Below are 12,393 nucleotides of genomic sequence, written 5' to 3'. Positions count from 1 at the left end.
CTCTTATAATCACCTTTGGCGATTCCCAAAATTTTTCAAAAAATTTCCTTCAGAGCGAAAATTGTGTCTTGGCTAGAAGAAAAACCTCCCTACTTTTAAAAAAAAACATGAAAAAGAAATTTATAATCAAATTGAGTCTATAATCATCAACATGATAATAATTATCACGATTAATTTTAATTAATTATTATAATTAATTATTTTCTCTGAGATTTATTTGATTTGCGTAAAGGCTTTGGCTGAAAGTTGATACTGAAAAGTTATGTAAAGTTCAAGTTAAAATTTATTAACATATAACTAAGCATGTGAGCACACAAAGTACTAAAATTACTTAAAACGTGCCACCATTTCCAAATGAAATTCAAACGCGCCGATATGAACTTTTGACTTGCAATATAATTATTTCGACTTCGATGAATTTAATTAATTTTTAACTTTCTTTTACATACTGTAAAAGTTACAAGGTAAACGCGTTCAACAATTGTAAATGTCATATGAAAATTATTTTAGGGAGATCTTAGTTTATTTTTATCTTGAAACTATGTACATATGTTTTACGCAACCTGTACTTCGTCCCTGTTTTTGTCACGTTTTGCTTCAAATGTGTACCTTCCACTTCGGATGGGTTGACACTGTCTGTAACGTGATCAATGATCGCTTAAATTAAACGGTTTTGAATCCAATGCACGTTAAGCTTATATATCACCCAGTGTCATAAAGCTGTACAAAATCTAATGGACTTTACCCTTTTTTATTATACTGTGCTGCAATGTTTGCAATATATTTGCATTTTTGGTCTGTTTCATTATAGTTTCCATTGTTTATTAATACGAAGGCGTCTCTTTATTTCTTTTTACTTTCCTTGGTTAATATTTATTGAAGATCTTATTCTTATACGAGACCATAATTTGAAATGATGAGATATGACAATGAAACCTATATGATGGTACAACCTGGCTTATTCGTTCCGTATGTCAGTATCAGTATCAAACGGACATAAATCAGTGACGATGTGTCAATTTACACACCTTGAAAGATAGACAGAATTTGATAAAAAAATGCCTAGCTTGCTTGGTAAGGTGACGACCATGAAAGTAAAAAGTAGTTACCGGTTTGAGCAAATATTTGTAAAAGAAATCTCAGATACCCGGGTCGGAATGTATGGTAGGAACTGCATAACACCAACTTCACCAAAAGTGGATGTTATACCAACCATCTCTTTATAAAAAAGTACGAAGGATTCAAATTTCTTCTATAGTATAGTCTACAACAGTCATAGCGTGCAGCAAAAAAGATCTAAACCAAAAACTTGTACGTTTAAAATTGAATTCGGTTTTTGTGTCCGCTATACCTATATATGTGCAATTATACAGTAGGTGTAAGAAAACATGTAGGCTACCACAACATAGCTTGCAACAAGCTTAATATAGAATTAGTATTTAGAAAAAGAACAACATAGCGGGGTATAATATTTCAAACAGACCATGGGACCGTGCAGTAGGTAGCCTTATACAGGCCTACGTTAAGAAGGCACGGCACATGCAGTACGCAGCGTTTGTGGAAATAAGTGAGTTATTTTCTATTCTTATAAAAATTATACCATTGCAAGCTTACGAACGGACACTGGATCCAAAACGCCTTCTAAATTTTCCCTGTGTACAACGGGTCGAAATTACATAGATTAAATTTTTTCTGCCCTCTTGCGGTACCACGAACTCACCAGACACATACTTCAATTTTTATACGATTAGTTACAAGGTGCAACGCGCATGCAACGCATCATTCATTTACGCTGAAGTGGTAGTAGTATGCATTCAATTTCAAAGTTGCAAAATACATTATCATTTCTTTCTAAAAAAGTTGTACATTACTTCAAATGAACTAAGGTTCAATTTATCCATTTTTGACAATTTACGAAGGGATTTTGAGTTTATCAGCAGTAGATCTTCGCTCTAGGGCTTGGCGGGCCCATTTTGCTAGACCAAACGCTATTACGTCTCCGACACGTCTTCTAGTGCTGGCTCACAAAATTGAAAGTACTGTAGCTCCTACAATCCACATTAATGAATCGCCAAGCAGATTATTGCATAACAATACAAAACGAACTGAACAATGTTCAGTTTTAACTAAAAAAGCTAGACCAATACAGGGCAGACGGTAAATGCATGATAATGTACCATCACTGTATCAAGTTTGATGTTGACAGGCGTCTGCGAACTCCATGAAAACAGTTTACAGGTCCTCTTTTGAGAACCAATGCATCAGTGTATTCTTATATCGTATTCTTAGATACCGTCTTTGTTGAAATGTGGGATGGTGCTCGGTAGATATGTTTCTGAACTCTAAGAAGTTCTACGTTGCAATGGTATTTTGAAGATTACAAAATAATATTGAATTGCGCGCATTCACGTTTACCGCTCTGGCATGATAACAAAACTTCTGTCAAGTGAAGCAAGCCAATGCTGTGCAACAGAATGATGATATGAAGAGAGAAATGACGAAATAAGCATTCTGAAGCTTTTTATTCGTTCATATCAAGGTATTGCATTTTGTAAGCACACTTGATACCTATTTTTGTGAGAATGGTCAACACTACTCTGGTTCCGCATGCGCGTAACACCTTGGCATTGACGGATTATTACAAAAAATACCACAATGATCTCATAGAGGCTACCGAGAAAAAACATACCGGATAACAATTTAAATAATTCTGGCATGACGCCAGACCAGCAGCAGTGACGTTAGATGGGTAATGGTTTGTTTGTTTGTTACAAAACAATGCGATTTGCACAGACACTATAAATTCGAAACACCTCGCAACGGTGTTTACGTAGAAAAAAGTTTACAATGTTACAACTATTTAAACTGCTATTCCTGAAAGTTCCACGTACATATGCGCAATGCTGCGGCGCTAGATAACTTCTGAAGAACATAAATGGGTTGTCATATACGCGTCATACAACATGGCTTTGAAACAGTAGTTCATCGCATTACAATAAAGATATAAGAATTAATTAAGAGTGCCAAAAGAAAAAGTATGATTGAGCATGCACAACAATCACTAAAATTCCGACACAATACGTGGATATTACCAAAGAACGTAAGGCAAAACCAAACGGCAAAACAAAAGGTTAATTTAGAATCGAAGCAGTAGAAACAAGATAAAGATGGATCTTAAAATTTCGACGTCTTTCGTAAAGAATTATTAGCACTGACACAAAAGACTACATACATTTCATGAAATTTAACACCTACAGAAGTATAAAGCTATTTATATATTACATAGAGGCCATAAGATAAGATTACAAGTTGATCAAAAATCATCGTACATTTGAAATAACTATGCGGTTGCAAAATGCGATATATTTACCTGCTGGCTCTAAAGGGCGTATAAATTTACTACTATTAACAAAAGAACAACGTCACGTCATGGAAAATGTCATTTAAGTAGGCCTATCCTCAGCACGACAGCAGTGACGTCTAAAGTGTGAGCGATTTTGCAGAAAACGAAAGGAACGCCGTTACTGGTTTAATGAAGGCTATCCGTGTCTGTTGAAATGAGATTGCCAGTATGCAGCCCACTATCACCGTCATCGTCGTCATCAAAAGCCTGGATAACACATGAAATTCGCATGGCGTTGTTTTCTCAGAACTTTGTGCGAGTTCAAAGTGCAATGCTAACAACCGACTCACTGAGTTATTGTGATCAAAAAGTGCTTTATGTGTGTTTAAAGGAAACGTTTATCTCTTCCTGATGCAGAGTTGACAGCTCGCATCAGGAAGGAATGTGCAAACCCACCTTCGCTTCCTCATCATCCGATTGGTAGGGAGAAGCAGCCTGGGATCCAAACGGGGAGCTGGGAGCAGAATAAGGACGGGGGAGTCGAACAGATCCAGCCTGGATGTGAGAAGAGTAATAAGCCGGGATCAAGCAAGTTTAGATTTATGGGTCGGACACTTTACACTTGCGGAGTAGAACTTTCACACTTACAGGCGAGAAAGAACGCGTCTGTTCCAGGAACTCCGGATGTGTTCGATCGACCGCTAACCTTCTGGCATTGGTGTAATACTGAAATACAACAGATATAATATAATTATTAAATGATCAATCAAACTGCTTATGTTGATGTTGTTACAATCAATTTGATTACTATAATTCGAATACTTTGATGAATTAATAGACAAACTCAATTTATGGTAAGAATTAATAAACTGGTTACAAACGTCGTAAAAATTAATTTGGTTGTTACAGTTTAACTAAACATTAATAGAGAATTACTTAACTAAATTATATACAACTGATACTAAAAGCATACATTAATTACGTTAAATATTAACGTAGAGATTAACATTTCAAATTGATATCAGGAGCTAAATACATTCATAGTGCAAAATTTGTCCAATATAATCTGCTCATGAAACTAACCATCCCCAATCTAGACCAGTCGAGCAGTTCGCTGAGTCTCTCCGTTCTGTTTCGCTGAATGATTCGTTCGCGTCTTGTCATCCGACAGAAGTGATATAGATACTGAGAAAATATTTACACGTGTCCTTTAAGAAAATGACCATTCACTGTTTCCGCGTACTCGAAACTACAAAACGATTACTAAAAAACGTCTGACGTGGTGCATTTCGGTTACGACAACTAAGTCTGTTGTTTCTCTTACGTCGGTAAGTTGGGAACACGATTCATCACTGCTTTTGAATCTTCTATCGACTATGTAAATCCCGTAAGCTTCAGGGTCGCTCAAATGGCTTTGCATGAAACAACCAAATCCACTGAGATTGGTGGTCACACTCGGTATTCCTTTGATTGCGCACTCGGCTGAAAGACAAGTTAAAGTTAAGCGGGTTGTGGTAAGTTGTTGCATAACAATGCCAAAAACCGGAACCTAAATGAAAGAACAGTGGGTTAAAAATTGCTGGGGTGAAGTAAAAGGGTATTTTAAGCATCAACTGAATCTGACCTTTAAAAGCCGCACGGAACTGCATTACCTAATTTATACCCAATTAACTGTTTTCCTGTTGGCTAAAAACGATGCCTTCAAATCACAACTTAAAGTGGCTATTACATAGAAAATGCTTTCAGACGAAGTTACCTACCTGGTGTGTAACCCCAAGGTTCGTAATATGAGGGGAATACCCCTAAATGGCAACCACGCACAAATTCTTCATAATCCATTGGGAGCAAGGGAGAGGTTTGTGAAAGGAACTCAGGATGGAAGATAATTTTGACGTTGTCGTTTTTACTGTTAAAAAGCTTCACGTGTCGTATTTGCTTCAAAACTGAGAATAAATACTTAATTAAAAACGTATAAAATTTCTCGTTCAAAAAACGATATATTACAATTTGCTGAGAGTGAAAGATTTAACATTGCAAAACGCCGTTACAATGCACACTGCTACTTTAAATGCTTTAACTGCACACAATGTACTTTAACTGCTTTAAAATACCTACTGTGACTCTAGTTTGACATTTATACCAATTAATTAGTGGAGTGCTTAAAGCCATGAATGAACTCACTGGGGTCATTTTCATCGTCTTGCATGTTGTGGGTAACTATTGGTGGGAGAGAACTACATTGGTTTGCATACATACATCGCTTCAGCTTGATAACGTCGTCGCGCTCTATCAGTTGCTCGTTTTGCGGCATCTGACCACTGCAAGCAAAAAAATTGATACAGACTATAAACAGGATATAGCCTTCGTGGCTTTTCTTAGGCGTCTGCATATTTGAGGAAACAAACGCGCAAAGACATGAACACAATTATGCGAGCCGGCAAGTCAAATGGAAATAAAAAGTAAATGAAAAAAAGTGTTGACGTAACAATTCTTGATTTTTACGTGGCACGTGGACAGGCTTCTATAACTGGCATGACAAAGTAACGTCTAAATGACATAAGAATTTAAACACTTACCGAAGACAGAGGTCAAACATACGGGAGCCTACGTTGTCCTTAATCGCGTCAACAGTTTCCTTGAGCTGTTTCACCACGGCTTGTCCTTTTAAGCTCTCTACATTGAAATTGTTAGTCGCAGCTGGAAAAATTAGGAATGCTACCACGGTGACGTCACTGTTGATCATCTACAGAACGTGATAAAAGCGGTAATACGGGTGAATGACGTCGTGTATTTCGTCACGTAGACTTAGGTGCAGTTCTTACTACGTGAGCAAATAAGAGCGCGAGTCACGAAGCAAAATGCTTTTCGTTGCAATTCACTGAACACAAGTTATGTTGCGAAAAAGTTGCGACAATGGTCAGCTTCACTCTAGTCCACAATTTTTGCAGCTTGACTGCGGACAAATTGTGATACAGCGCAACAACATGGGTTAGTACAAAATAAACAGAGCACCAAACCTTTAATCTGTGATTGAGTCGACTCATACATTCTATGTACATATCAGCACCCTTGTTGCTAAATTCGTATCGGCCAGCAATGAACATATACAGCGTCTTATCCAGGTTTAAATCGAAGTGTCTGTTCAATACAAAGACAAGTGACATTGAAATGTTTGACCTAACCATACCATACCGCATTGGCACTCTGTATTACCAAGGTCGCACAGTACGTGATGCGAACATGCTTATGATAGAAGTGCGGTGCTTGCGGTTTACAGAGCTATGTAATAGCCACAATTTGAGTTTTAAACGAAGAGTTAATATCGACATGTTATAGCAGGTCCCATAAAAGCATCATTAAATACACAATAGCGCCAGACTTTAAGCAAAGCACTTATCTGTATCAAGCTGTGATAAAATAGAAGTAGTACTCTAGTGAAAGCGACAAAAATTACAAAAAGCTCTTCTCATACCCGTAGAAATGACCTCTTACAAAATTATGGATTTTTTCTTTGGCAATGGCGTGAAGATTTTGAAATTCATGAAGGCACTGCGTGTTTCTAATTCTTAATCCATTTGGTAAAACAAGATCTGAAAAAAGCTAGCTGTAAGAACAACAGATTTATAAACAACAAAGACATTCCAAAGGGAGCATACATAAAATGCTGGTATACACAAACTGTGATTAACATTGCAGTAATCTGCATCTTACGCCAATCCAAACATAACCGAAAATAAGTATATAGTGGTAATAACAAAGCTACAGATTACATGTTACACAATCCCCATTACACAAACTGATTCTGGGATACAGAATTTGTTTGAACCTGGTTTTCTTTTAAGTAAGTGCTCGGCTTCAAAAGAAGTAATGTCGGACACTGTGGTAAAAACATGGGTCGTGTGTGCTGTGGCTCGCTCAAGACAGTACCGATGATAGATTTGCCTGTTACCAGCCTCAGCGTCCACTTGAAACTATCAAGAAAACAAGCATTAAAACAACGAAATTGACAAGATAAGTATAGAGTAAATCGTTTCATGACAGCCAAAGTAAATACTTTCATGATTTCAGCAGTGTAGCTTATCGTATTAAATTATCACATTAGATCAAAATGACATAGTTAGTACAGTATACGGTTTGCATGCTTTGATTGTTGTAATCCAGACAGGCTTTGCGGCCAGACATCTGTGTGATTATACACTATTTATAAATTACAAGCCTCAAACAAACAATGTAGGTTAATATTAAGTAAATTCCCAATCTGAAATGCACAAAACTTTAAGAAATAATTCTTTCTTTGCTGCAGTAATGCTATAGAGCAGCACACACGTTATTGGTAAAAAAACACAACTTGGGCCTTTTCGGACGTATGCTATGCAAATCTTTGCTACTACAAAGAGAATTAGTTTGATAACTTTTAGTAATTGGTAGAATTTTAAAGTTTTTTTTTTATGACTTAGCCTATATGTGCTTCAAAGATATAAAATTTCAGAAAGACTTTAACGTAGCTACAGGTGAATTGTTATCCTTGATGGTTAATGAATAAAAGATCAGTACTACAGGCACAATTCAACAGAAGCATAAATCTTACTTTGTCTAAATTATTGTAAAAATCAACATTTGCAGCGCAAAGATATCTTCCCAAAAGTGTTGCATGTGTTGTGAATATGGTGGAAATATCAATTTTCCTCATACGGCACATAATAAGACCAATTCCAGCTAACCATTCGTGAAAATGAGCGATAATTACTGGTTTCTTGCCACATTCATTTCTGACCTGCAGAAATAAGATTAAATAGACTGAGAGCAAAGCCCATAACGACAAGTGCTGTCAATAGTGAAGTATCGGGACGGAATTAATTATTATCGTTTCAGATACATATAAGTAAAGCAATAAAATATATTCTAGTTATTATGGTTTGAACTGAAACATGGTGATTATATGTAGATTATAGCATTGTTACACAAGTGCATACTTCTCCTAAAAACCATGCCGTCAAAAATCCAAACAGAAGACATCTCTTTGCTTCCGAATCATGATCTGGAATGCCAATGTTGGTTTTCTCGAACAGTTCCCATGACCAATTTCCATAATTGTGCCAAGCCGTATCAATATCAAATAAAACAACCTACAAACAGATTTCACATAATATAATATTTGCCCTAGAGTAATCAGGCTTGAATGAGACATTTCATTATACAGTTAATAAAACAAAAAAACTTTAAAAGTTTGAGTAGGACTAAAGGCACACACATATAGAGTGCAATATACATAAAAATCTGATTTAATAAAATAATAATAGTTGGGCTTACATTTGGGTAACCTTCAATTAGCCATCTTCCTGTAACAACCTGTGAATAAAAAATAAACAATGAAAATTGACAAACACTAAACCATGTAATTTTAAAACATGCGGATTTTGCATAATTTTTTTCTACCCCAATGTTTTCTTCCCGCATTTTATCAACAGCTTTCTTTATCTGTGGCAAGTTAGGTTCCATTTTATCAACTTCCATTGCAACAAATCTCTCGTTGCAAATGCCAATCATACAATAATCTTCACCAAGCTCTTCAACTGTTGATTCAGCTTTACTGCGAAGCACTGTATAAATTCCTCCAACTATATGAATAATAATGAAGTATACAAACTCGTGATAACAAGAATTTAAAACAAATGATGCCATCAATAATATAATTAAAATTCAACAAACATATAAAAATCAACTTGTCATTATTAGAAAAGAAAAATTGTCAAAACATTTCAGCAAAAAGTATCTGGATCTACAGATTAAAACCGGTTTATGTTGGAGGCTCCCTCTATTTTTATAAAACTAAATAGTATTTACCCACCTTTATTAGCCACTTCCAAAGCAATTTCAAATGCAAAAAGGGCAGGAGGGTCTGCCATTTTTATTTACAGTTATGATAAGTTAATATTTGAATTAAGTACCCTAAGCTCTATATACAGTAAGCCTATATGTCTATAGACCATAAACACCAAGCTGAGCTGTTGCAGAAAATGGCAAAATTGATTAATGAGTTACAATATCAGCAACCTGTGTTAGCTTCTTTCAGTACAGTAGTTTGCATAATATTTGTGTTTTAATGCTTGCGGTGTAGCCCAAGACCGCATAGTTTAGAGACGCACTCAATACTACTTTTCATGAGCTTCAGTGGTGCACTTACGTTATTTTACACTTAATGATTTTAATAGAACCTCAGCACTCAATTTTCATTTGATTTAATAATTATTTAAGTCAAACTGTGTACATTACTGTGTAATTCCAGTGCGTTCAAGCATTTTTGCACACTGCACTTGTCATTTTTAGTTGTTTGGTATACCCTTCTTGCTGAAAATATCATACTCTGCAGTCTGGGTGTGGCCAACTACCATAGGCACCTACACACTTTTGAAAATAACTGGGCCACTGCGGGGCAAAATGTTAATACAGTAGTATTATCAAGTTAGTGACTAGGTTTAAAGTAAATTCGAGTCTAATGCAAAAGTGAAAAATTAAACGACGTCATAATTTGGGTAGTAGGGGTCTAGCACACAAGTGCATAACCAGATGACGTTACAATTTGAGCAGCCGCGGTCTAGTATACAAGGGCTTCCTGTAGTTGTGCACTGGTATACTACACCCTATAAATGCATCACACGGTTGTGCACTTCTGCACTAGACCCGTAAATTGAATTGCAAGAGTTTCAATGCTTTAAACCAAAGGTGTTCAAACTACCGCCGGCGGGCCAACTGCGGCCCAGCCACTGTTTATTATTGGCCCACAGCAATCATCTAGCTCACACGTAACTTTGTATCAAAGACATAGAAATACGAAACAAACATTGGAAGTTTAAGTCTAACAAACTTTACTTTAGTATGGCCTACATAAAACTGTTCAACTTCAAACTATTCAGGAGCAAATTAATTATTTTTCAAAGCATTTAGTGGTAATTATTAACTTGCATATGTTAATTGTAAAATAACCCCAGTTACGGTACATTATTGAACAGATATTGCATAGAAACTTAAAAATTATGTATCACAAGAACTTTGCAATGCTGTAGTTTCTTATGGTTCCACTTGTAACGAGACCCTGTAGTGCCTGTACGCTGCAGTTAAGTGCCGTTATGTATTACATCAAATATAGCACAACCAAAGGAACTTTAAAATGCACATACATAAAGCAAAAATCGTCATTGTTATATAAATCTTAATCAAAATATACTGAGAACCAGATTGACTGACAAGCATTTAGGTGACGTCTTTTGCATCGCATCACTGCTCCTACGAAGAACGTTGAAATATTGCAATCTTTTATCCGCCATTTTGCAATGAAATCATTAGATTAATTTGTCTATGGCTTTTGGTTTTATATAGCGCTGGGCGTAAACTTTGCGTTTGTGGTACCTGTTAGAGTTGTAGAGGCAAGCGAGTCGCTACAGTTGTGTGACTTTTTATCACTTTGGATGATATTTTTCTCAACCTATTATTTAACATTTTCTATTAGGAATTAATTTTGCCGCCAATGCTTTGTGAATGGTCTTTACGATATTTATTGCGTTGTAGGTAAAGCAGCGATCTTCACAAATAATGAGTGGCCCGGATACTGGTTAACTTTTTAGCACATGGCCCTCAGTGAAAAGAGTTTGAACAACCCTGCTTTAAACTATCAAGTTGCTCAGCACAACATGGTAATAGGTTAAACATAACAAGATGATTTAGGCCTAAACTGACCACTACGCACATGTTCTACTATGGCCGATACTATACCTCCAGACCTCTGAGGCTAAAAGTCGGCAATGTAATCTGTGTGCTAATGTAAACGTGCGGATACTACGCTTGGATTAGCAGACGATGCATACGCTATCTAAGTTCAAACGGTTTTTGAAACGGATGGCAGGAAAAACAGCTGTACACTGCAAACTTTCCACTGTTGGGCGTAGTATAGTCACTCTTTCTTTAGTCAAATTGGTCAAACGTTAGTCGTGAGTATAGCCCTGGTCTGTAGGTCTACAGAGGTAATACCGGCAGACTGGAAAGTTAAAATAATGACCACCGCCATTATGGCAGAATCCTAGCAAGTTCATATAACCCATAGCAACAAAAAGGTAGTGCAACGCGGCACGGTCGCGCATAAACGCGTAGCAAAGCAACATGCGTGATTTTAGCATCCATACAATGTGGTCAAGCAAGAACTACAGCAAAGTAATGTGAAATATGAGGTATAAAATCGGCAAACAAAACTAAAAATGATTAACTTTGCAATTAAAACAAATTTTAGATAGGTACTCGAACAATAATTAATCTTTCCACTACCAGCGTGACAGGAAACGCAGTGATTCAACCCAAAATTTCATTCGATTCTGCTGAAAAATCTAACTCGGTGTTCCGACTATTTTATTTGCTAATGTTTACAGACATTTACTCACCTTTACGGTGGTTACATGTTAGGCGTCGTATATGCTTGTAAAAAGGACAATTTTTTTTGTTTATTTTATTATAAAGTGAAATTACTAAAAATACAATTAATCGAAAAATCCTGGGCGGGATTCCTTAAAATTGTGTATGTCACTTTAGTATGCCTTAGACTATTTTTTTCATGAAATCCTAATAAAATCACATAACTTTAACTCTTGCAATAGAATGTTAGAATCAAGACTGAAATTTTGCGCCAAAAATGTCAAATTTTGTCAATATTCACTGTACAATTAAGCCTAACCGAAACATGCGACCTGGAAGTTTTTAACGCACCATTTGGTAGGGTGATCCCCGCACTGAAAAACTACAGTGGACATACTGGCCTCTGATTGGTCTAAAATACTTTTTTTAACCAATACGTAAGAGTCTAACAAAACCATGGATATCGCAAAAATCAGCATATACGGCTCCTCAATTAGCTCAAAATTACTACAAATTAGATACCAGCGTAAAGGTGAGTAAATTTCTGTAAACATTAGCAAATAAAGCAGTGGGAACACCTACTTTGATTTCTCAGCACAATCGATTGAAATTTTGGGTGGAATCACTGCATTTCCCGTCACACTGGTGGT

At 36.3% G+C, this 12,393-nt stretch overlaps 1 protein-coding gene across 1 annotated transcript; it reads right to left on the bottom strand.

The window, feature by feature from the left end:
* Positions 1 to 2,507: 2,507 nt before the first annotated feature.
* On the bottom strand, positions 2,508 to 9,364 carry LOC143462482 (glycogen [starch] synthase, muscle-like). Its single transcript, XM_076960673.1, has 16 exons — positions 9,192 to 9,364; positions 8,780 to 8,961; positions 8,654 to 8,692; positions 8,317 to 8,469; positions 7,932 to 8,117; positions 7,170 to 7,314; positions 6,816 to 6,933; positions 6,361 to 6,481; positions 5,920 to 6,086; positions 5,525 to 5,661; positions 5,104 to 5,286; positions 4,668 to 4,825; positions 4,427 to 4,528; positions 3,992 to 4,069; positions 3,800 to 3,898; positions 2,508 to 3,610 (listed from the first exon to the last, which is right to left on the bottom strand). The coding sequence occupies exons 1-16, from the start codon at positions 9,247 to 9,249 to the stop codon at positions 3,530 to 3,532; spliced, it is 2,007 nt and encodes a 668-aa protein (XP_076816788.1). The 5' UTR covers positions 9,250 to 9,364; the 3' UTR covers positions 2,508 to 3,529.
* Positions 9,365 to 12,393: the final 3,029 nt, after the last annotated feature.

The sequence above is a fragment of the Clavelina lepadiformis genome, chromosome 6 (assembly GCF_947623445.1).
Source record: "Clavelina lepadiformis chromosome 6, kaClaLepa1.1, whole genome shotgun sequence".
Classification (NCBI taxonomy): Eukaryota; Metazoa; Chordata; class Ascidiacea; order Aplousobranchia; family Clavelinidae; genus Clavelina; species Clavelina lepadiformis.
Note: the sequence above shows the minus strand (reverse complement) of the source record. Positions and strands in the feature narration are given on the sequence as shown.